The sequence below is a fragment of the Pristis pectinata genome, chromosome 3, assembly GCF_009764475.1.
Source record: "Pristis pectinata isolate sPriPec2 chromosome 3, sPriPec2.1.pri, whole genome shotgun sequence".
Classification (NCBI taxonomy): domain Eukaryota; kingdom Metazoa; phylum Chordata; class Chondrichthyes; order Rhinopristiformes; family Pristidae; genus Pristis; species Pristis pectinata.
In genome coordinates, this window is record NC_067407.1 from 95,804,294 (window position 1) to 95,825,984 (window position 21,691).

At 39.5% G+C, this 21,691-nt stretch overlaps 1 protein-coding gene across 4 annotated transcripts in view; it reads right to left on the bottom strand.

Moving 5' to 3' along the window:
* Positions 1 to 21,691, bottom strand: part of arid1b (AT rich interactive domain 1B (SWI1-like)) — a 349,190-nt gene that overhangs the window by 37,172 nt on the left and 290,327 nt on the right. For 2 of the 4 annotated variants that reach the window (XM_052011358.1, XM_052011359.1), the window contains 2 exons: positions 3,860 to 3,972; positions 3,136 to 3,294 (listed from right to left, as the gene is read on the bottom strand). In XM_052011358.1, coding sequence (XP_051867318.1) covers positions 3,136 to 3,294; positions 3,860 to 3,972 — 272 coding nt within the window. The remainder of the gene's footprint in view (positions 1 to 3,135; positions 3,295 to 3,859; positions 3,973 to 21,691) is intronic. The other 2 variants (XM_052011361.1, XM_052011360.1) reach the window with 1 other exon arrangement.

Below are 21,691 nucleotides of genomic sequence, written 5' to 3' on the forward strand. Positions count from 1 at the left end.
CCATGTCTGATTGTGGTACCCAAAATACTGGCAATGATTGGTATGATTTAGTGTCAGACTGCAAAGTAGTTTTACTCAATAGCCCTTTGGAGCTCCAAAACCAATATACTATGTGCTATGAACACGCAAAGGCATTCACTAAGGACTCCACAAATGAGACTGTTAATAAAAATGGAATTGGAGGCAACAGTTAAGAAACAGGAGACAGAGCAGGAAACAGAGTGGATAATGAGTACACACTCAAAATGTAAGAATGAAATGAATGACATCACCCAGGGATCTCTCTTGGGATTTCAGCTTTTAATTATATTTTATATATGAACTGGATAAAGGAAGAAAGAACCATCTATCCAAAAATGCTAATAAAGGACAAATTAAATGAATAATGTAGATGGGACCAGATAGTTGTAACAGGATAATAAGATGTTAAGTTGGTGGGCAAAACTGTGCCAGATTGACTTCAACACATCAATTTTGGAACTGAAGAAAGATGGATTAGATTTGTTTCCAAACTGAAAGAATAATGCATGTGGTTGTACAGAGACATTTAAGTGCCAAGTACAGAAACCACCAAAAACTTCGTGGGTAGGTATAAGAATAATTTTAAAGGCTAATGGAATGTTGGCTTTTACCTCAAGCAGGCTGAAAGAAAAATGGGTGGAAGTAATATTACAGTTGTACAGGGCTGTGCAGTACTCTTGGGCTGGGTCTAAGCAATCAGTTCTGCCCATTGTAACTGAGGAAGACTTTATAGGCTTTGGCAGAAAACATGCATAATTCACCAGTACAACATCAGTGTAAAGTGTTAAATTATGAGAATGGGTTGGATATTATTAGGTCTGTGGTAAACAGTCGTTCAGAAGAAGGGAGGTAGACACTGGTATTATTAAGAATACTGCTTTTGATAAATATTAATACATGATGCAATTGTGCATGGTAAACTTTCTAAACTTTCTCAATAAACAGAGAGAAAGGAAGTGTGGACACTGAATGTTTGGGGGATGCAAATGACTGCCAATTATTTATAGATGCGAGCCATGGTATGCTGGTGGTGAATGAACTTTTAGGAGTGGATGTGGAGTCATCAAGCACCCCAAATGCTTTGTGGCATCTCCCAGGTCTTTGGTGGGGGGGGGGGGGGGGGGGGGGGGGGGGGGGGGGGGGGGGGGGGGGGGGGGGGGGGTGGCTACATTATTTCCAAACACAGACTAAAGGGTACAATTCTAAAAACAGGTGCAGAAGATATCTTTTTCATCACATGTACATTGAAACACACAGTGAAATGCATCTTTACATCGAGTGTTCTAGGGGCAGCCCGCAAGTGTCACCACGCTTCTGGCGCCAACATAGCATGCCCAAAACTTCCTAACCCATACGTCTTTAGAATGTGGGAGGAAACTGGAGCACCCGGAGGAAACACACACAGACAGGGGCAGAACGTACAAACTCCTTACAGTGGCTGGAATTGAACCCGGGTTGCTGGCGCTGTAACAGCGTTACACTACCGTACCGAGAGACCTGTGAATATATGTGCATGAATCTTTGAAGATATCAGGTACAGAGGCTGAAAAAGTGGTTAAAGAAGCCTATGTAATCTTAGACTTCATAAATAAAGACTTAGGAGTACATAAAAAAAAGTCAGTTATATTGAAACTTCATAAACAGTATTTGGCCACAACCAGTGTGTTCAACGCAATTCTGGTCACCATACTTTGAGAAGCATGCAAAGGTCCTAGAAAGGATGCAGTAAAGATCTACTGGAACACTTCTAGAGTGAACAATTTCAACAATGAAGATAGACTAGAGAAGCTAGTGTTGCTCCCCTCTAAGTGAGAAGGTTCAGAGATTTGATGGGGACACACAAAATCTTGATGGGTTTTGATGTCGTAAATTGAGAGCAACCTCATTAACTGAGGGGCCAAAGGTTAGATTTAAAATATCTTTCTTTTAAGGTAAGATCTGGCAAAAGATCTAGGGGTAAGGAAAGCAAAAGCATTTTTTTTGTACTGAGTAATTGAGATTCGCCGTGTACTGCCTGGAAAGTGTGTTGAATGCAGATTGCGTTTCAAAAGGGAATTGGATAAATATTTGAAGATAAAATAAATGCAGGGGTAAGGGAAAAGAGCAGGGGAATTGGAGTGAATGGACTGCTCTGCAATGAATTGCTGCAGACTTGATGCGACAAGTGGCCTCTTATGGTGCTGTAACAATTTGACTCAATGATGAGAGAGGTATGAGAGAAGATGGAAAGAAAGAACTTCCTCTGCTGGCTGAGTCATGACCAAGGCAGCATAATCTTAAGATTACAGCATGGCTGTTTTGGGGTGACGTCTGAAAGTGATTTTATTCTTGCACAAAGGATAATGGAACTCTGTAATTCTGGCAAAAAAAAGTGACGAGACTTGGTAAATTGAATGTGTTGGAACTGAAATGAAGATTTTTGTTTTGCTATAGGAATAGCAGGTACGAAAGCAAGATGGTACACTCATTGAATGGCATAAAAGGACTGAGGAACTGAATGTACCAATCACGTTCCTACATTATGCAGTTGAAAAGATTTATGAAGTCCCTCTCAGATATCTACTTCTACAATAATCTTTTTTGTAGGAACCGACAGCTGGAGCTGATTCAACATTTGCCTCAGCTTAATCTGTAGACAGCAGGTAAATTTGTAAACCTAGTTTTACCTGTTAAGGCTTACAGTCTCTAAGCACAAACAAGAATGATGATAAAGTGGGCCAAAACATTCATATTCACTTCCTACTTCTAATTTATTAATTGATTAACAAAAATAAATCATTATATAAATATGAAATGATCTACAAATAAAATAAATGTGAATTGTTTGGTCAGTTGAATATTTACATTTGCATCTGTATTTAAGGAACATTATTGTAAGCTTTCAGTCTGTAGCCCTGAGAACATTCTAAAAATTTAGTGGGACTGCCATTATTTCCAAGGAAGAAACTTTAATGTTGCAATACTTATTCCAAAACCTATTCAGCAGTTTCCACAATTAGAAGGTTATGTGGGAAATTCAAACAATTCCCCCCTCCCCACCCCATCTTAACTTATTCTTCATCATAACACATAAACATTACAAAACATATAGGAAAATAAAACAGAGCCACTTACAGGGCTTGACGGAGTCTTTGGCCAGCCTGGGCTCCTAATGCTATCACTTTCATCTCCATGCACTGAGGAGATGCTAGCAGAGCTTGGGGACAAGGGGGAAGGGATTGGCAGGTTGCCAGGAGTAGGGGGCTGAGAAATACCCTGTGAGTTGTAGCTATCCTGTGGTAGAGGGACAAAAATACAACATAGGCAGGACAAGTTTCATTCAAAAGAGGAAAAGAGAGTTATATTAACTGAATTTACATTTTGCCTAACTTTAACTTACAGATAAAAACAATTAGAACATTAATAATCTGCATAAATTTGGAAAATTGCTGAATGCTTTGCTGAGCCACCATGCTTAATTTTTAAGCTGATATGAAATGCTTAGCACAAGAGATATCCCCACAAAGGAAGCCATCAACCCAGTTTTATTTTAAAAAAGGCGGGAAAGCAAAATATTAAATGTGCCTTTGCTGCTGCAAATGCTGCACAGAAAGCCATAACTGGAGGAGAAACAGCTGAGTTAATAAAACCAGGCAAGAGTCTCTGTACCACCAGAATGCCAGATTTACCACTGTTTTTAGTGACTTTAGAACTAGTAACTTTCTCACCTACACAGGATGGGAGGATAAGACACACAAAAGAAGACATGCAGAAAATAGAAAAGAGAGGCTGAAAACCAAATGATGTAATATAGCAGACTTGTCTGGCCAAACCAACACCAACCGTGCTATTGAAATACCTTAGACTTGCTCTCAGTTAGAGGGAGGCCTTCTTCTTTGATATCCATTTTCTGAGGTACCTGCAGCTTGGAATCGCCTTGTGTCATCATGTCTGCTCCGAGACCCATTGAAACTATTCACAAAAAAGAATTTGGGCAACTAAAGTTAGTCCAATATGTATATTTTACACACACACACACACACACACACACACACCATATACTGTATATATATAAATATATTTCCAATTTTCACTCAGGCTATTGCTGGGAACTGATAGGGATAAACCAAACATAATTTCAAATATACCAATACAAATCTTTTAGAACACAGTAAAAAAAAATGAAAATATAATTTAGAAAGTAACAAAGTTGGCAGGGGAGTCTTCCTGTTCCTCAATCAAACTTCTCACCACTTGAAAATCCTACTTCAGCCTAGTCACTCATTTTGAAAGCGCATAAACACATTATACAATTTTCCTAAACAATGCGTGTTCTACATTCAGCCACATAGGCCTTCCCCTCACAATTTATTAGGAAAAAAATGAACTGCACTTTCAATATTATTGAGAAGCTAAAATAAACCTGATTTAAATTCATTTTTAAAATGCTACTCGATTAAAAAAAAATTGTTACTGCAAGTCAAGATGCTCGCCATTTCCTTACACTCACCCTGAACATATGAGCATACTGATGCAATCATTTCACCTGCACCTGTATGCAGACTTTGGGTCACTGAACTTATTGTTTGAAAATCTGAACCACTTTCTTGTCTAGGAGTAATATACATGAAGCAAACTATGATTAGTGTTTTCACAGTATTGAGTGATGGAATTCTAGGAGTTTTAGGATTATGGTGAATAAAAGGATTACCTGGAGTACTAGTTTTTAAAACCTGTGTCATATGATGGGCATCAATCCAGTCTGATACATACAAACCTGGTTAACAGCTTAATTTTCAGTACACTTATGAATTAAATTTAATTTTTAGAATCACAAATAGCAGGATATATAACAAATTACTCTAATATCAGCTTTCATCACTGAACTTTTTGCACTGTGTAAATTCAAAGAAGATGATAGACTCAAGACTATGCTTTGACTAAATGCTTCCAACCAAAATTCAGCAAAGTATCCCTGTTTAAAACAAGGTCTCTCTAAATGGGTAACACTCCAATCAAGAGGAAAAAATGAACCTGCATTTATAAAGGCATCTCAAAGTACTTGACAAGTGGTTACTTTTACAATGCAGGTTAAGTTAAAAAAAACAATTATCATACTCAGTAATTCAGTGCTGCTATTTTCAGAGAAGAAAAACAGAAAATATTGGGGATACTCAGCAGGTCAGGCAGTGTCTGTGGAGTGACAAGAATATTAATGTTTATGGTCAATGGCCCTTCATCAGGTTTTCATCATCTGCAAATATTTGCTTTTCAATTGGTCTTATTATTGCTATTATTGGTCTTTTGATTAAAGGATATTAGCTAGGATACTGACATCTTTTAAGCCACCAGAGCAATGATCAGAAAGAGAGCAGCTTTGTCAATCAGAACTTCTCATTTCTCTAGTGCTATAGCTCAGATTGCAGGTAAACCACACCCTTCTCTTTCGGAGTTCTTAAGAACAAGACCACATTTGGGAAAGATAAATTATATGTCCCGCTTACAGAATTACTGAAATATCAAATCTTACAGCACAAGGTCAAGGTTAACACAAGGTCAACAGCTTTTTGTGCCCATGTAGACTGCTTGCTTAATCCCACACTCCTACTGTCTGCCCCAAATCCTCAAGGTTCATCATTTTTAAATAAGTATACAAATCCCTTTTGAGATTATTTGTGGAATTAATTTTCACCAGCTCTTCAGGTATGGTGTCCCTGATCTCAACAACTTGCTTAAGAAAAACATAAATGCCTATAAATTGGATGAATTTGCACACACTTTCTTTGGGCAGGTTGCCCATAAAATTCTTATTTGCCCATGTTAGATCACGAGTGATCATTTTCGAATTGATTCGCAATTCCCAATTGTGTGTCTGACAGTTTCCAGGCAATACAAATGCAGTGTCCCATACAATGTTCAGTGTTCCATTTTGCGTTTACCAAAAAAATTTGATGTTAAAGATACAACCTGTGATCTGTGTTTATAACTTACAAAGGAGCATTTAAACCACCCAAGCAGGTCACAAAGCGGTGCGACTTCAAAGGTCCCATGTTCCACTGATATATTACCCTTTGCATCTATTGGCCTGGGTTTTTATTCACCAGCAAATTTCTGGCAGCATTGCTGGGTGTCCCATCAGTTACAGCAGACCTAATACACAATTCACTGCATAGACACATGCTGTGATCTTTGCCAGCAGGATGAGCCATGCTTCACAATGGCATGGGGCACTTATGAAACAGAACTCAATCTGTGCAGACAATCATGGGGAGTGGCTAGTCACCAGAAGAGAGGTGTTCCCACTCTCCCAGGTTTTCTCTCGCCTCCATGGCAGCCATTTTCTGCAGCTACTACAAAGTTACTGTGGAGACTGTTTCTTCAAGGCCCTGACAGCATTCTTTGTATAAAAGCTGCAAACCCCGCTGACAGCTGTTTCAGGAACCACACGGGTAAAGTTTTTGTAATGTGTGAATCAAAGTGAAAACTTCCATAATGATTTTTACTTATATTTTTTGTGTCAATTTCCTGAATTTTTGATGGTCATCAGACTGGGTATGAGCACTATACCACAGCACCTGCTCAGTGCATCTAAAAGGTGAACTCCAATTTCTAGTCACTCTTCTTCAGCTTTTTGCTTACTGTGCTGATCAATTCCTGAATAATTGATTATCCACAGTAGTGAACAAGTTTATAGGCCAGCTCAACCCACGTCAAACTATTCTCTTGGATGAAAGACAACAAACTTCTGTGTAGAACTCAGCTACACAAGGCAATTCATGGGAAGCTCTACTTTTATTTGCATAATGAAGGCCCATTTAAAGTTGTAGAGTACTTCTTCAAATTTACTTAGAACTAAGTTTCTTGCATTAGAATTTTGCATACCATTTTAATTTTGGGCAGGATAACCTTGGTGTACAAAACAAGGTGTTAAACTTCTCTTTAAAGAGGAAGAGCAGTTTAGAAGTGACTGTGTATGAGCTCGTCTAGAGGTGGCACTGTGGTTCAGTCTATTGTGTAAATGGCAGGAAAGAGAACTATTTTAGCTGGGCACAGTATTAAATCAATTAAAAAACTCATTCACAACTGCATGACTTACATTAACAACAATCCCCTTACAGTCTGGGACTGAGCTGTAATGACAAGCAGCAGCCCTGGGAGTTGGGAGAATAAAGTCCTCAGGAATGATACATCAGATATGCACATTATGCACTTTAACAACTCTAGCTTTATTCTGACAAAGTTTTCAGCTTAAAGTTCAAAAGCCTGCATTTTTAAGCTCCTTGGATGAAGGTAAAGTGCTAGGTTTAATGAAACATTTTGATAAAGAGGTTGTGCACAAAGTATTTCACTTCTAGCTGAAAGTAACCTGTGTGTATACACAATGCATGATGCAGATTATATAAGAAAGTGCTAGTGCGAGTTGGCAGACTACCTTCCCAGTACAGATATGGACTTTATTGGCAAATTAATGCCACACAGCTTGCCAACTAATTTCCCAGAACGTTGCTCTGGTTGGTGCAATTACAATTAATTATTACATAAAACATGTTTATACATAGGAGCGCAGTGTAGCCATTTTATGGTGGCTAATCTGTGAATGGATTTTGCATGAGTTTTTTTTTCTCTTCCTTTTGGATTCTGGCAGCAAGCAGAAATGTGAGAGCATAATGCCAGGATAGAGCAGTTTCCTCAGCTGCATTACAGTAAATAAGTGTGTTATCTCTGGAAATGAATAGAGGGAGTCAAATAAATTGCATGAAATCCCAAGATACAGTGTGATTCTGCTCTACAAATCTGTTAATGAATTCATACTGAACTGAAATATTCTTGCACAGAAAGCATTTGGCTTTAAATGAATTGTATCCCTATAAAACAAAAATTGTTAATTTAGTTTGATACCAGAAGAAACAAGTTTTTGAATAAACAGTGGTCATTTTAGTGGAGGATCTGAATTCTATTGGAAAGCAGTGCCTCACTTAAGTGCAAAAAAACAAACTGTTGGAGGAATTCAGCAGGTTAGGCAGCATCCGTGGAGGCAAAAGTGTCAATATTTCAGGTCAAGACCCTGCATCAGGACCGAGAACAGAAGAGGGAGGTAGCCAGTATAAAGTTGTGAGGTGAGGGGTGAGGCAGGAGCTGGCAGGCAATAGGTGGATCCAGGTGAGGAGGGTTTGACGAGAAGATGCAGCCAGGTGGGGGAGGGAAGGATGGAGATTCTGGGAGGTGATTGGTGGAGACCACAAGGGGCTGCAGATATGGAATCTGACGTGATGAGTGGAACCAGATAAGGGAGAGGTGGTGGGTAGATGGGAACAGTTGGGGGGTGGGAAACTGTGGGTTATAGGTAGGTAGAACCAGATGGGGCAGGGGAAAAACAGAGTGCGAGTGTGCACGTGTTTTGGAAAGAAGGCTGTATGAGAGGGGGCCTGGGTGAATCACGAGAGGAAAATGAACAGATGGGGAGAGGGTTACCTCAAACTGGGGAATTCAATGTTTATGCCATTGGGTTGTACACTACAGGGGTGGAATAGAAGGTGCTGTTCCTCGAGTTTGCGTTTGACCTCATCAAAGCAGTGGAGAAGGCCAAGGGCAGACTGGTTGGCGTGGGAAGGGTATGGGAGTTAAAATGGCCTGGAACTGAGAGCTTAAGATGGCCATTGCGGACAGAGCACAGGTGTTTGGCAAAGCAGTTGCCTAGTCTGTTCTTGATTTCACCGATGTAGAAGAGGCCACATCATGAATATCGAATGCAATTGACAAGGTTGGAGGAAGTGCACATGAACCTCTGCCTCACCTGGAAGGGCTGTTTAGGTCCCTGGATGGTGGTGAGGAAGGAGGTGCAGGGACAGGTGTTGCACCTCTTATGGTTGCAGGGGAAGGTGCATGCAGAGGGAGAGGGGGAGGGATGAGCAAACTAGGGAGTCATAGACAGAGAAAGTAATCCTTGCAGAAAGCAGAAAGGGGTAGGGAGAGTAAGATGCGACTTGCAGTGGGATCACATTGCAGCTGGCAGAAATGATAAAGAATAACATGCTAGATACATGCTAGACATGCTGGTAGGGTGAGAGCAGAAGTGCGGGAAATGGAGGAGACGCGGGTGAGGGCTAAATCAACCACAGTAAATGAAAAGGCACGTTTTTTGAAAAAAGAGGACATTTCAGATGTCCTGGAGTGGAAAGCCTCATCTCAAGAACAGATGTAGTGGAGATGAAGAAACTGAGAGAAAGAGATGGCGTCCTTATAAGAGGGAGGAGTTGTAGTCTGGGGAGCTGTAAGAGTCAGTGGGTTTATACTAAGTGTCAATGGATAGTTTGTCTACTGAGATGGAGACAGAGAGATCAAGAAAGGGGTGTGAGATGTCAGAGATAGTACAAATAAATTTGAGGGCAGGGTGAAGTTTAGTTGCAAAGTTGATAAAATTGACGAGTTCCACATGGATGCAGAAAGTAGCCCAATGCAGTTGTTGATGTAGCAGAGGAAGAGTTGGGGAGTGGTGCCAGAGTAGGTTTGGAACAAGAACTGCTCCACATAGCCAACAAAAAGGCAGGCATAGCAAGGGCCCACGTGAGTGCCCATGGCTACATTTTTGATTTATAGGAAGTGAGAGGCATCAAAAGAGTAGCTCAGGATAAGAATAAGTTCTGCTGTGCAGAGGAGAGTATTAGTAGAGGAGAACTAGTTGGATCAGTGTTCTAGAATTAAACAGAGGGGCCTAAGGCCTTCCTGATGGGGAATGGTGTATAGGGACCAGATGTCCATGCTGAGGATTAGGTGGTGGGGGCCAGGGAACTGGAAGTTGTTAGAATGATGGTGAGCATGCGAGGTGTCCCAGATGTAGGTGGGAAGGGACTAGACAAGGAGGGGGCAAGATAGAGTTGTGTCTCCAGTGTTTTATTCACACTTTCTTTTGGAGAACATTAGGATATGTGCGAAGTTTAAATTTAATGAGCATATAAAAATATAAACGTAAGTTTGCTCAACATCACCACCTGTGCTAGAAGATGGGGGAGAGTAACTTTGTTCCATTTACAGATTTCATCCATTCTAGTGCAAATAATCTACCACCTCTATAGCAAACTACATTTAAAAAATTCTGGCATAAATGATGCAATAGCAAGACAAGGTAAGCAAGGCCACTTAACCGATAATTTTCAAAGAGGCTATACAGGGGGCTTCAGTTTATACTGTTCTGGTTTCTCTTGTTAAAAACAACATTGTTTAATTTCAGCATCTGCCCAAATTATCAGACACAACAGGTAGTAACAGTACTGATGAGGGTGATCAAAGGTTCAGAGTTATCCAGGCCAGGTCCCTTCTTGGTAAAGTGAATCTGTTTGACAGTTAAAGCACTGCACTCGCTGCACAACTTCTTGATTAAATAAATAAGTACAACCAATGCAATGCGCTTTTGGGCATCTCTTATGTTTAAGATGTCCAAAATGATGTATATAAATCCATATGAATCTAGTGTCTCCATTAGGAATTGATTTGCTTCTAGATTGTGGCTATTGCAATCTAACTTATAAATGTCTTCATTAAATGGACGAGACTACATATAGTCTGATTTATGGTTAATTTGAGGAGTACACAATAATAACTGTGCACAGTTAAAAAAAAACTTCTCCTATGAGAGCCAAGATGATTAGTATCAGCTTTACAGTCATAAGCCACACAAACCATGCAGCTGTTAGTATGATTTCTGATTCTAAGATTACTATTAGTAAGGGCAGCAAGAGGGACAATCCTTGTGTTGGAAGCAAAAGAAAAATCAGCTCAGAATTCTGCTAATATTATGCAGTATGCCCTGAAATATTCTGCGTCCACACAGGGTACTAGAATATAGTCTCTGTACAGTTTCTTGCAAGACCTTCAAGAGAAAAAAATATTGAGAACAAATAGTTGAAAAGCACAGCACATATTCATGTTAATCTGACCAACTGACCAGATCAGATGTATGCACATCTGTTGAGGACAATGGTTCAATTTAAACCTCTTAATCATTTTATTCATAATTGATGAAATCACCCAACTTAAAACTGGGTCACTATTGAAGATATGCACAAGACTTTGGTAAATATCTTCTCTTGCTGATGGTTATGCTGGTGAAATGCTGCTGTGTTTTCTCCACGCCTTCTCCTGTCAAACAACTGTGCAAATTTAAATGTAGCTTATGAAATTCACTATTAAAATACATCCTCATTGTTTTGGTAAAATCTAAGACATAAATAAAAAAACTCTCTTAGAAAAATGTGTATTTTACATATTTCTCTACAAAGATACATGCATCTGCGCCTGCGTACTCACAAGCTTCTATCCTCTTACAGAAAAATCACTGACCTTGGCAATCTCGTTTGCAGAAATGCAAGTAACCCTGTCAGCATTATATGCTGGCCTCAGGAGTAAACTCTGAAGTTCAAACATCCTTCAGGGCAGCATAGGTTAATCTTGTGTATGGAAGAATCAGCAATGAATAAAGAATTGGTCAAAGGATTAGACAGTTTTTTTTTTACAAACCTGGAGCTTAACCATGCTGGTCAGCCTGAAAAAAAAATGATTCAATTATATAAGCTTGACTCTCAACAGGAAGGTCACGGGTTTAACTGCCAGAATTGACGATTGTTCAGTTCTTGCTCTCTTTGGTTGGATAAAATTTAGAGTTTACTTGGGTGCACGAAACAGAAGCCAGGAATTCCACACTTTGGTGGTGAAGAGGGAGTGTGCACAGGGTGGGGTGGGGGGAGAGGAGGAGGAGGGTAGAGAAGGAAATGTTGTTATTGGAAGTCAAAATACACTCTTAATTCCCAATGGTCTGAAACTGACAGCCAAAAAATGCTGACTTTATCAATCAACTGCAGCTTACCACACCTTTCTCATTGATAGAGAACGCCTTAAAATGTTCCCTTTTCTCTGTGAACTACATGACAAATTCAAGTCAATTTCACATATGCAAAATCAACCCACCCATGATATACCTATTATGAATGAAGCGTAACCATCAGTAAATAGGTTATTGAAATAAAAAATGCTTTTCACAGATAAGTGATGAGCATGAAATATAGCTGAATCCTGCATTAATTTCTTAATTGTTTCAGAGTTTCAAAATAACAAGACTGTGTGTGGTACATTAAAGTTTGATAATTTGGTCAGGTACAAACTTTCTCAAGCCTTTGTTGGAATGATGATGAAATAGGGTGGTACTTTAGTCTGCCTTTTAAGATTTGAAAGACAGCTTTGTACTTTGTGACAGCTATCATGAAATCCATTACTCGGGATCGCCCAAATCTTGCTCAAGCTGTGAAGTAACATTAACTGTTTATTTATCTCAATCCACAAATTAATTAAAAAAAATCAAACAAGACCAAGTTATTTCCAAGTGTTATTACATAAATATTTATATTTTTCATGTAGTTATTTTTCCTCACTGAAGCAGAATAATATCCTTTTCTTCTGACACAGCAAAAAAAAACACTAAAACATAAACTTTCCCACTGTTTAAAAACCTGCAAGGTCCAACAAACAGAACCAATGTAAAAAAATCTTTGGAAGACTTCATTAAACACCTTGAATCCTACAAGGAAAATTATTTAAGAAGAATGCTGAAAAAAATTCAATAAGTAGATTCATGCCATTTCCAGTGCAGCCCATTGAATTTATGAACATGCTAAACTGCTTGGACAAAAAGTTATGAGCAAGTTGCTATTTAAGTTTGGTCTCTGCTGCCTCATAAGCTGAAAGTCACTACCAAACTCTGTACACTTGTCAGAGCTATTTTCAGTTCAGTTTAACGGAACTAACAAGCAAGAACTGAAGTGATCTGCAGTCTGCTGCACAGCATTTCCTGTATGATACGAGTGAGTGGTAACTTTGTCATCTCGACAAGCTTCCTTCTCTCCCCACAAACTACACAGCCGTTAGCTTACCTCACCTTTTGGGTCAAACTGAAACAACTGCTGGGCAAGATAATCAACTGCAGCAATACCCGCCTCATAACTGTTGATTCACTACAATAAGATCATATTTAAAGCAATGAAACTAATCCCTTCACCGCCAACAGTGTAACTGAGCTATTTAAGTTTATCAGCAACACATAACACCATGAAACACTCATACAACTCTCACTATGCAAGAGGAGCCTGTATAAAAGTTTGTGCCAATTGTTTAACAACTCACAATATGACAAGGAAAAACATTCTTGAATTTTTGAGCTTGCCATAATTTACAGCAGTCTCATTGGGATCAAATTGGAAACCGTACATAAAGCAGAAATCTGATCTGGATTTCACTTTAATTTAATGAAACCAGAAAACTAAAAAAAGTGACTGCAACCATCAAATCTATATTATCCAATGATGACGGCTCACTTGCTGACCAATAGATCAAAAAATTAGAGGTCTGAGTAACAAAGTATGGAATTGGTGTGCAAGTCAGACTGAAATTGCAATGAATTACCAAGGAAATGCTATACTGCTGGGAATGCCATTTCTGACATGAAACTGTCACATCATCTTTTCCACTTAATCACGTGGATGCTGCAGAGTGCACAAAATTATCTAAGTATCCTCCTTCCATCCAACCTGTTGAGCTCTGCAGGAATTTTGCAATTTTCAATGCTGTTTCTGTTCCTGCTTCTAAACACTGAAGATTACAATGCATAGTCTCCTCACATGGCAGAACTGCCATCCCAGGAACCAGTCTAGTGAATCTTCAGTCATCCACTATGTGGCAACCACATCGTGTTTTTTTTTTAAAAAGATAAGGAGACCAAATCTGTACACAATATGCCAGGTGCTGAATCATCAAGGCTCTACATAATTTCAGTCAGACACCCTCACCCCTGGACTCAAGTCCTCTCTCGTACTAAAGGCCAGCGTACCCTTTTTGCCTTCCTAATTGCTTACTTCACCTGCTACAAAAACAGAGACAATGATCTGATGATATTGTTGCATCTTGACCGCAAAGACAAATGCAATCCAGCTAACGAGCATCCATTGAATGCTAGAACAGGAATAGACAATAAGCTTCTCAAGCTACTTCCATTACTCAATGTGATCAAGGCTGACCTGTGACCTAACTCCATAGATCGTTAATTCCTCTTATACCTTTATGTCTCTGGTTATCAAAAATCCATCAGATTTAATTAACGTGGCATTCAATGGGTGATTGTGAAAGTCAGTTCCAAATTTCAACCACCACATGTGTGCAAATGTTTCCAACTGCCCCCCCCCCAGACCTCATTCTGATCTTTTGACTGTGATCCCACATTCCAATAACCCATCACTAGAAATAATTTCTTCTGATTCACCCCATTAGTTCCCCTTAACACCTTGTAAAAAGTGGATCAAGTTATTCCTTTACCTTTTAAATTCAAAGCAATACCAACCTAATTTGTGTCACTCTTCCTTATAAACCAACTCTTAGAAATCCAGATACCATTCTAATAAATCAATGCTGCATTTACTTCAATGCTAATACAACTTCAATAAGGTTTAATGCTCAGAACTACTCTGATCAAAGTCTTCCAATTGTGCTCCATTCAGGGCTTTGTATAGTTGCAGCTTAAATTCTACTCCCTGAAATTAGAGTTCTTCAAAATTAAAGGCCCATGCCCCACACAGACACAAAATGCAGCAGAGGTAGGAAATCTTAAATTAAAACAGAAAATGCCAAAAATGCTCAACAAATCAGGCAGCATCTCTGGCGAGATAAAGAGTTCATGTTTTAGGTTGATCAATCATTCTGATGCAAGGTCACTGACCTGAAATGTTAATCCTACTGCTGGTCTATAATTCCTTGGCTTCTATCGTTTAACCTTTTTAAAATCAGAATGGTTTTGGAATGGTGAAAACATTGGAATATTATGTTTGGGTGATTTTCAATATTCTTACCTACTTCCATTAAAAACTTGAAATAGAAAGCACCATAATGGAAGAGATTTGTAATTCTTTAGTACCATCATTTTCTCATTATATTGTTTATATTAATTTTTTATAAATTCCTATCTTAGATCAGTATTAGTTTCCTCTCCAAGTCCAGGATGTCATCTCCTTCTTTTCACGTTAATATCAATGCCAAGTGATCATCCAACGAGCTTGTCATTTCTTAAATTTCATTAACAATTTCACTTTTCATAATAGACCCAAACTGCTCAACTATATTCGTTTCCCCTGTATACCATCATAGAAGAAATATTTATTTATGTACTCCTTTTTGTAGCTCTTATTATCCTTTTAGTGACATCTTGCATTACTTAGTATTTTTCTAAGTCATCAGGATCTGTGACAGTTTTGGCTTTTTTATATGTTTTGTCTTTTGGTTTTACCTTATTTCTTACCTTATCTTCGTTATTCCTTGTTTTTAATTTGGCAGAACACAAAACAATTCAATGATCCCAAATTCTTAATTGATAATACTGACTGCTCTATGTGGGTTTACTGATTAGTAGATTTACATTTCATTGTATAGTAGTCAGCCTAACCTAGACCTAGTGTCTTAAGCAGGCATTTCTCCATTTCACAAGGCTCATAATACAATACTTATTAGATAAACATTCACACACCACCGGGATGTTAACAAATTTGCCTCGATTCTCATCAACATCTACTATGAGCTGACCCTTTGTTGGTTCTAGGATGTACTGTTCCAAAGTTTCCTGAATATACCCAAAGAATTCACTACATTTTAGATGAGCTTGTCTACTTACGTCAAATCCACTGAAGTTAAAACTCCAAATTAAAAGCACCCTCATTCAAAGGAGAAGTGAAGAAGATGTGATGGATTCAGAATTAGCTCACCATAGAAGACAGGTGGTGGTGGTAGATGGAGTGTACTCTGCCTGGAGGTCAGTGACCAGTGGTATTCTGCAGGGATCTGTTCTGAGACCTCTGCTCTTTGTGATTTTTATGAACGACTTGGATGAGGATGTGGAAGGCTGGGTTAGTAAGTTTTAAGTTTGCTGATGACATGAAGGTTGGTGGTGTTGTGGATAGTGTAGAAGGTTGCTGTAGATTACAACTGCATATCGATAGAATGCAGACCTGGGCTGAGAAGTGGCAGATGGAGTTCAACCCAGAAAAGTGTGAAGTGATATACTTCGGGAGATCAAATATGAAAGCAGAATACAAGGTTAATGACAGGACTCTGTTCCTCCACACTGCTAAGAGAGATCTTGGGGTCCACATACATAGATCCCTCAAGGTGTCCGCACAGGTCGATAGGGTTGTTAAGAAGGCATATGGTATGTTGGCCTTCATTAGTCAGGTACTGAGTTCAAGAGCGCTATAGAACTCTGGTTAGACCACACTTGAAATATTCAGTTTTGGTGGCCTAACTATAGGAAGGATGTGGAAGCTTTAGAGAGGATGCAGAGGAGATTTACCAGGATGCTGCCTGGATTGGAGAGGATGTCTTATGAGGACAGGCTGAGTGAGCTAGGGCTTTTCTCTTTGGAGAGGAGGAGGATGAGAGGTGACTTGATAGAGGTGTACAAAATGATAAGAGGCAATAGATTGAGTGGACAGTTAAAGACTTTCTCCCAGGGTGAAAATGGTTAGCATGAGGGGGCATAATTCTAAGGTGAATGGAGGAAGGTATGGGGGGAGGGGGTGGTGTCAGGGGTAAGTTTTTTTTATATACACAGAGAGTGGTGGGTGTGTGGAATACATGGCCGGCAAAGGTTATGGGGGCAGATACATTAGGGAGTTTTAAGAGGTTCTTAGATAGCCACATGAGTGATAGAAAAATGGAGGGCCATGTAGGAGGGGTTAGATAGATTTTAGAGCCGGATAAAATTCGGCACAACATCATGAGCCGAAGGGCTTGTATTGTGCTGTAATGTTCGACGTTCTGTGTCAAGCAACTGAAGGTGTTGTTAAACAACACTGACTCATTTTCCATTCTGCCACAACCTTTCTGCTCCAGACCTCACTGCAGCCTTTTTTTGAAGCTTGGACAAAAGTGCAGATCATTGATTGCCTTTAGGTGACTGGGGGCAGCAGTGGTGCAGCTAATAGTCTGCTGCTTCAGAATTCCAGCAACCATGGTTCAATGCTGACCTTCAATGCCACCTCTAAGCAGTTTGTATGTTTTCTCTGTGTCCATGTGTGTTTTCTCTTGCTGCTCCAGTTTCCTCCCACATCCCAAAGACATTAGGATTGGTAGGTTAAATGGCCACTCTAGGTTGCCCCTATTGTGTAGTTGAGTAGGAGAGTTTGGGGATTAAAACGAGATTGAGTTTAAAATGAAATCAGTGCAGAATTAGTGTAAATGGGTACTTGATGGTTGGCATGGACTCAGTGGCCTAAAGGGCCCATTACTGCACTGGATGACTCCAAACAATAAAAGATCATTTAACTGAGTACATCATGAAGGAGACTTGATAAACTAAAATCAAGGAGTAACACCCCACTAGCTTGAACTCTTGTGCTTAACGGATGCAAGAGCTCTTCAGGACAATATACTTTTTTTTGTTGATGGGATCATTGGTAACTTTGGCAATTATTTACCATCCATAATTGCCGCTCAATTAAAAAAAAGCACACAGTACTCCAGATGTGGTCTAACCAAGGCTTTCAATAACAGTACAATGACATGCTTGATCCTCCACTCAAATCATCTGGCTACATAAACTGAAATACCATTTAACTTCTTAACTGTTTGCACTTGCATGTTTGCTTTTTGTGATTGGTGAGCAACAATTCTAAGTGTCTTTGTACATAAACACTTGCAATTGGTTTACTGTTGTCATGTACCGAGGTGCAGTGGAAAAAATTGTCTCGCATTACCATTCATACAGATCAATTCATTACAACAGTGCATTGAGTTAGTACAAGGTAAAACAATAACAGAATGTAGAATGAAGTTAAACAGCTGCAGAGAAAGTGCAGTGCAGGTAGACAATAAGGTGTAAAATCATAATGAGGTAGATTGTGAGGTACAAAGGAACTACTCTTATAGTAGCAGGGTAGAGCTGTCCTTGAGCCTGGTGGTATGTCCTTTCAGACCTTTTTTTTCTCTCCCATAATACGCCACCTTTCTTTTATACCCCCAATGGAATGGATAACTTCACATTTATCCACCTTGTCACATTTCAACTTCCATAATGTCTTTAATGCCCAGGAAATGACAGCGCAAATTATTTATTTATTTAATGTTTGCATAGATTCCAAGCCAAAATATAACTTTGTGACCAAGTGCACCTGATGTCACCTGCCAGTAGGCTCTCATCCATCATGGCTTGGTCTGTACCAGTTACAGGCTGAGTTATCAATGAGGTGATAAAGATGATGTTTGGCACAAGAGATCTTGCATGGTCCTGAAATAGATAATAAGCATTTATGGACAATGTAGCAGGTTAAATCCTGGCAAAGCACTTGGGGCCATGGCAAGATGGAGCAATGGATTTATGTCCCAGATCCAAGGAAGCTAATGATTCTCCTAGCAAACTGAATTCCTCAAGTTCACTCTTGAAGGGAATACTGTGATAATCAAAAGCTGAACAAGTTAACTTCAAGCATGGTGCATTCAGGGAGGCTTTGAGATGTAGTATCTCTCATTTTCTTTTGGCTTAATGATCTTTTATGAATCGCAATTGCACAAAATAATCAAATCAAAATAAACCTGCCTGAAAATGACCTCATCAAGAAATTTTCATTCTGTATCATATTTTGTTTATTACATAAATAAGGAGGCACAAGAACAGAATTCATATTGATCTATTTTCATTTTTAACATTAGAGAAAGTAATTTAGGAATTTAAAGTGTAACTGTTTTAAATTTACTTGAATCAGAAGTCCATTGCTGAGTCAACTGGATTATGCAGTTTACTTTGATGCAGAGAGGTGCTCTGGAATAACCCTATACTAAGTGCTTAAGGATAATGCCTTGTAACAGTTTCTTATGGGACTTTTGTAGCTTTAAAAGCAATCTAACCTGCCTAATATTGTTGACTTTTGACCAGACAGTTCTCATGCTTCCTTCCTGGAAATGTGATTTTAACAGTCCATCGCCTGACAATGGAGATGTGTCACATATTCATTTCCCTCAGGAGTACATGTTACTTGAATTGGCATATGTTAAATACTATCCTTGGGACTGCTAGTTTAAAGGGTAATGCCCATCTCTGCTAGCATAGGCTTGTTATTTGGTTTTTCCTTCTTTAGCATGAGCCAGTGAGTAAGAGACAATGTGCTCCTTCTGCCACTAACACTGGGCTTCTGTGAGTTCCTGGTAGATGGATTTGTGGTTCTCAGTGCCTCCCGAATGCTGCTACTCTATTCTGGCCCAGAAACTCCTAAGAACTAGTGAATATGCTGCAATTTTTCCCAAGTAGACTGTGAAAGTATTTCTGAATCTTTTTCTCTGATTGCCCAGTAATCTCTTCCTGCAAGTAGCTTGGAATAATGTCCCTGTTTCGGGCTTGTGGTTATGGGCACAAGGATGACGTGGACTGCTCAACAAAGCCAACTGAGTCAAAAAAAAAAGCAATAGGTCCAGGATTGTTGGCCTATAAAGAACACTTAACTTGATCTGTTATCCTTCCAGTGGATCTGGAGGATTGCTTGTTGGCAGTATCTTCCCAGTCCCTTGTGGTGCCTGGGGAAATTAGCCCAGGTCTCAGAACATACTGAAGACAGGGATCGTTGCTTCCCGGTAGACCACAAGTTTTGTAACAGGTTTGAGGTCTTGATCTTTAAGTCCACTTTTCTTCAGTAGGCAAATTGAAACTGATGGTGAAATCTGTCATCAATGTTTACCTTCGCTAAGGAATGGCTCACAAGACAGGGAAAATGGTCTACTTTTTCCAGGGCCTTGCTGTGAACCTTTGTTGTTGGAGACTGTTGTATAATGAGGGCAAGTTGGTAAAGGAAGTTTGTCTTGTGGATGAGTGCAAGGCCCTTCCTCTCATATGTTTCAGTGAACGAGTTCACAGTGGCTTGGAGCTGGATGCGCACAAACACAAGCATAGTTGGGATACCAGAGGTAAACTGTTGAAATAGGGGTAACATTGGTTCATAGAGTTTTACAGCACAGAAACAGGGCCTTTGTCCATGCCCCATCAACTACTTACCTACACCAATCCCATTTACCAATATTTGCTTCTGGAATGTTAGTTGATTCAGTTTCCTCAGTACTGTAGATTTGATCTATTTCTGCAGAAAACTTGGAAGTGAGGAGCAGCACTAATGATTGGGAAAAATTGTCAGGACAACATCGCAGCCTTACCTAATATAGTAGTCTTCACTGGGATTAGCTCAGTTTTTGACCCATTGGTTAGAATCAAAGCCTGCATGCCACCATGAAGCAAACTGAAGATGGGGACAAATTTCTATGGGAACCAAATTTGAGGAGGGTGTTCCACAGCCCCTCCTAGTTGACAGAGTCAAAGGTTTCAGCAAGACTGAAAAAGACCATGTATAGTAGATGGCACTTCTGTCTGCATTTCTCCTTAAGTTGCAAAGTAAAGATCACGTCCACAGTGTCTCTCGATAGTTTGTCAAACATAATCATGATTTGGGCGATAATGGCATGATTTGTAAGTTTGCGGACGACACCAAAATTGGTGGTCTGGTGGACAGTGAAGAAGGTTGTCTAAGGTTATAACAGGATCTTGATCAACTCAAAGTGGGCCAAGGAATGGCATATGTAATTTAACTCAATAAAATACAAAGTGATATATTTTGGGAAGTTAAATCATGGCAGGACATACACAGTGAATGACAAGGCCCTGGGGAGTGTTGTAGGACCAAGGGTTTACAAGTACATAGTTCTCTGAAAGTGGCGACACAGGTGGAGGTAGTGGTAAAGACTTTTGGCACATTTGCCTTCATTGAACGGGGCTTCTTTTTTTTGGGTGGGGGTGGTGCTACCTTACAGTTTTTCATTTTGTCTTGGGTGGGTAGGGGCTACCTCACTGGTGTGGTGATGTTTAGCATATTTATAATCATAACTGTCATATTGCCTCAGTATGGTTTAATGACCCGCTTTTACGAAACAGACTGGTTCATGGTTCGGAAGGTAACATCAATACCATTCCAGATGCTTTAAGCCAGATACATCTATTGACTGTCATGGTTTGTATACAATCTGATGCTTGTATCCCATTCAATACTCTAGCTACAGCTGGCAATTTCAAACAAACAAGCAATCTTGTACAGAAGGTTTTGTCATAATTGGGTGTCTATCATCTCAAGGCACAGAACCATTGTTTGGTTATAAAGTTATGGGGTTTGTATTAGAATTGAAGCATATTTTGTCCATAGCTCCTTCCTTGGTTCCTTGAGGTGTAGAATTATTGGAAGTTCATGTCGCTGGGTATCTTTTAAACAGGCAGGTTAAGTAGTACAAGGCTAAATGAAAGGAAGAATGCAAGGGTACAGAAGAAGCTAACTCTGCTGAAACATATGGACTTGTAAAAATCCAGGTTTGATCCAGGTAAAGATGGGGGGAAAAAAAATAACTGTCCAATAAACACCACTGGCGTACATGAAGCATGGGCATAGCTGCAATAAAATGGCACATCAACATTTACTGACATGACTTAAATTAAATCTGACCCTTAGGCAAGGTGCCAGAGGGCCAATATCTATGGAATCATACTCCAAGCATAGAATTAATGCCTTTTTCGAGAAAGTGAAGGTTCAAAAAGCTGCAACAAAAAATGTACGCAACTAGACATTTTTGTGTTGTTAAGCCA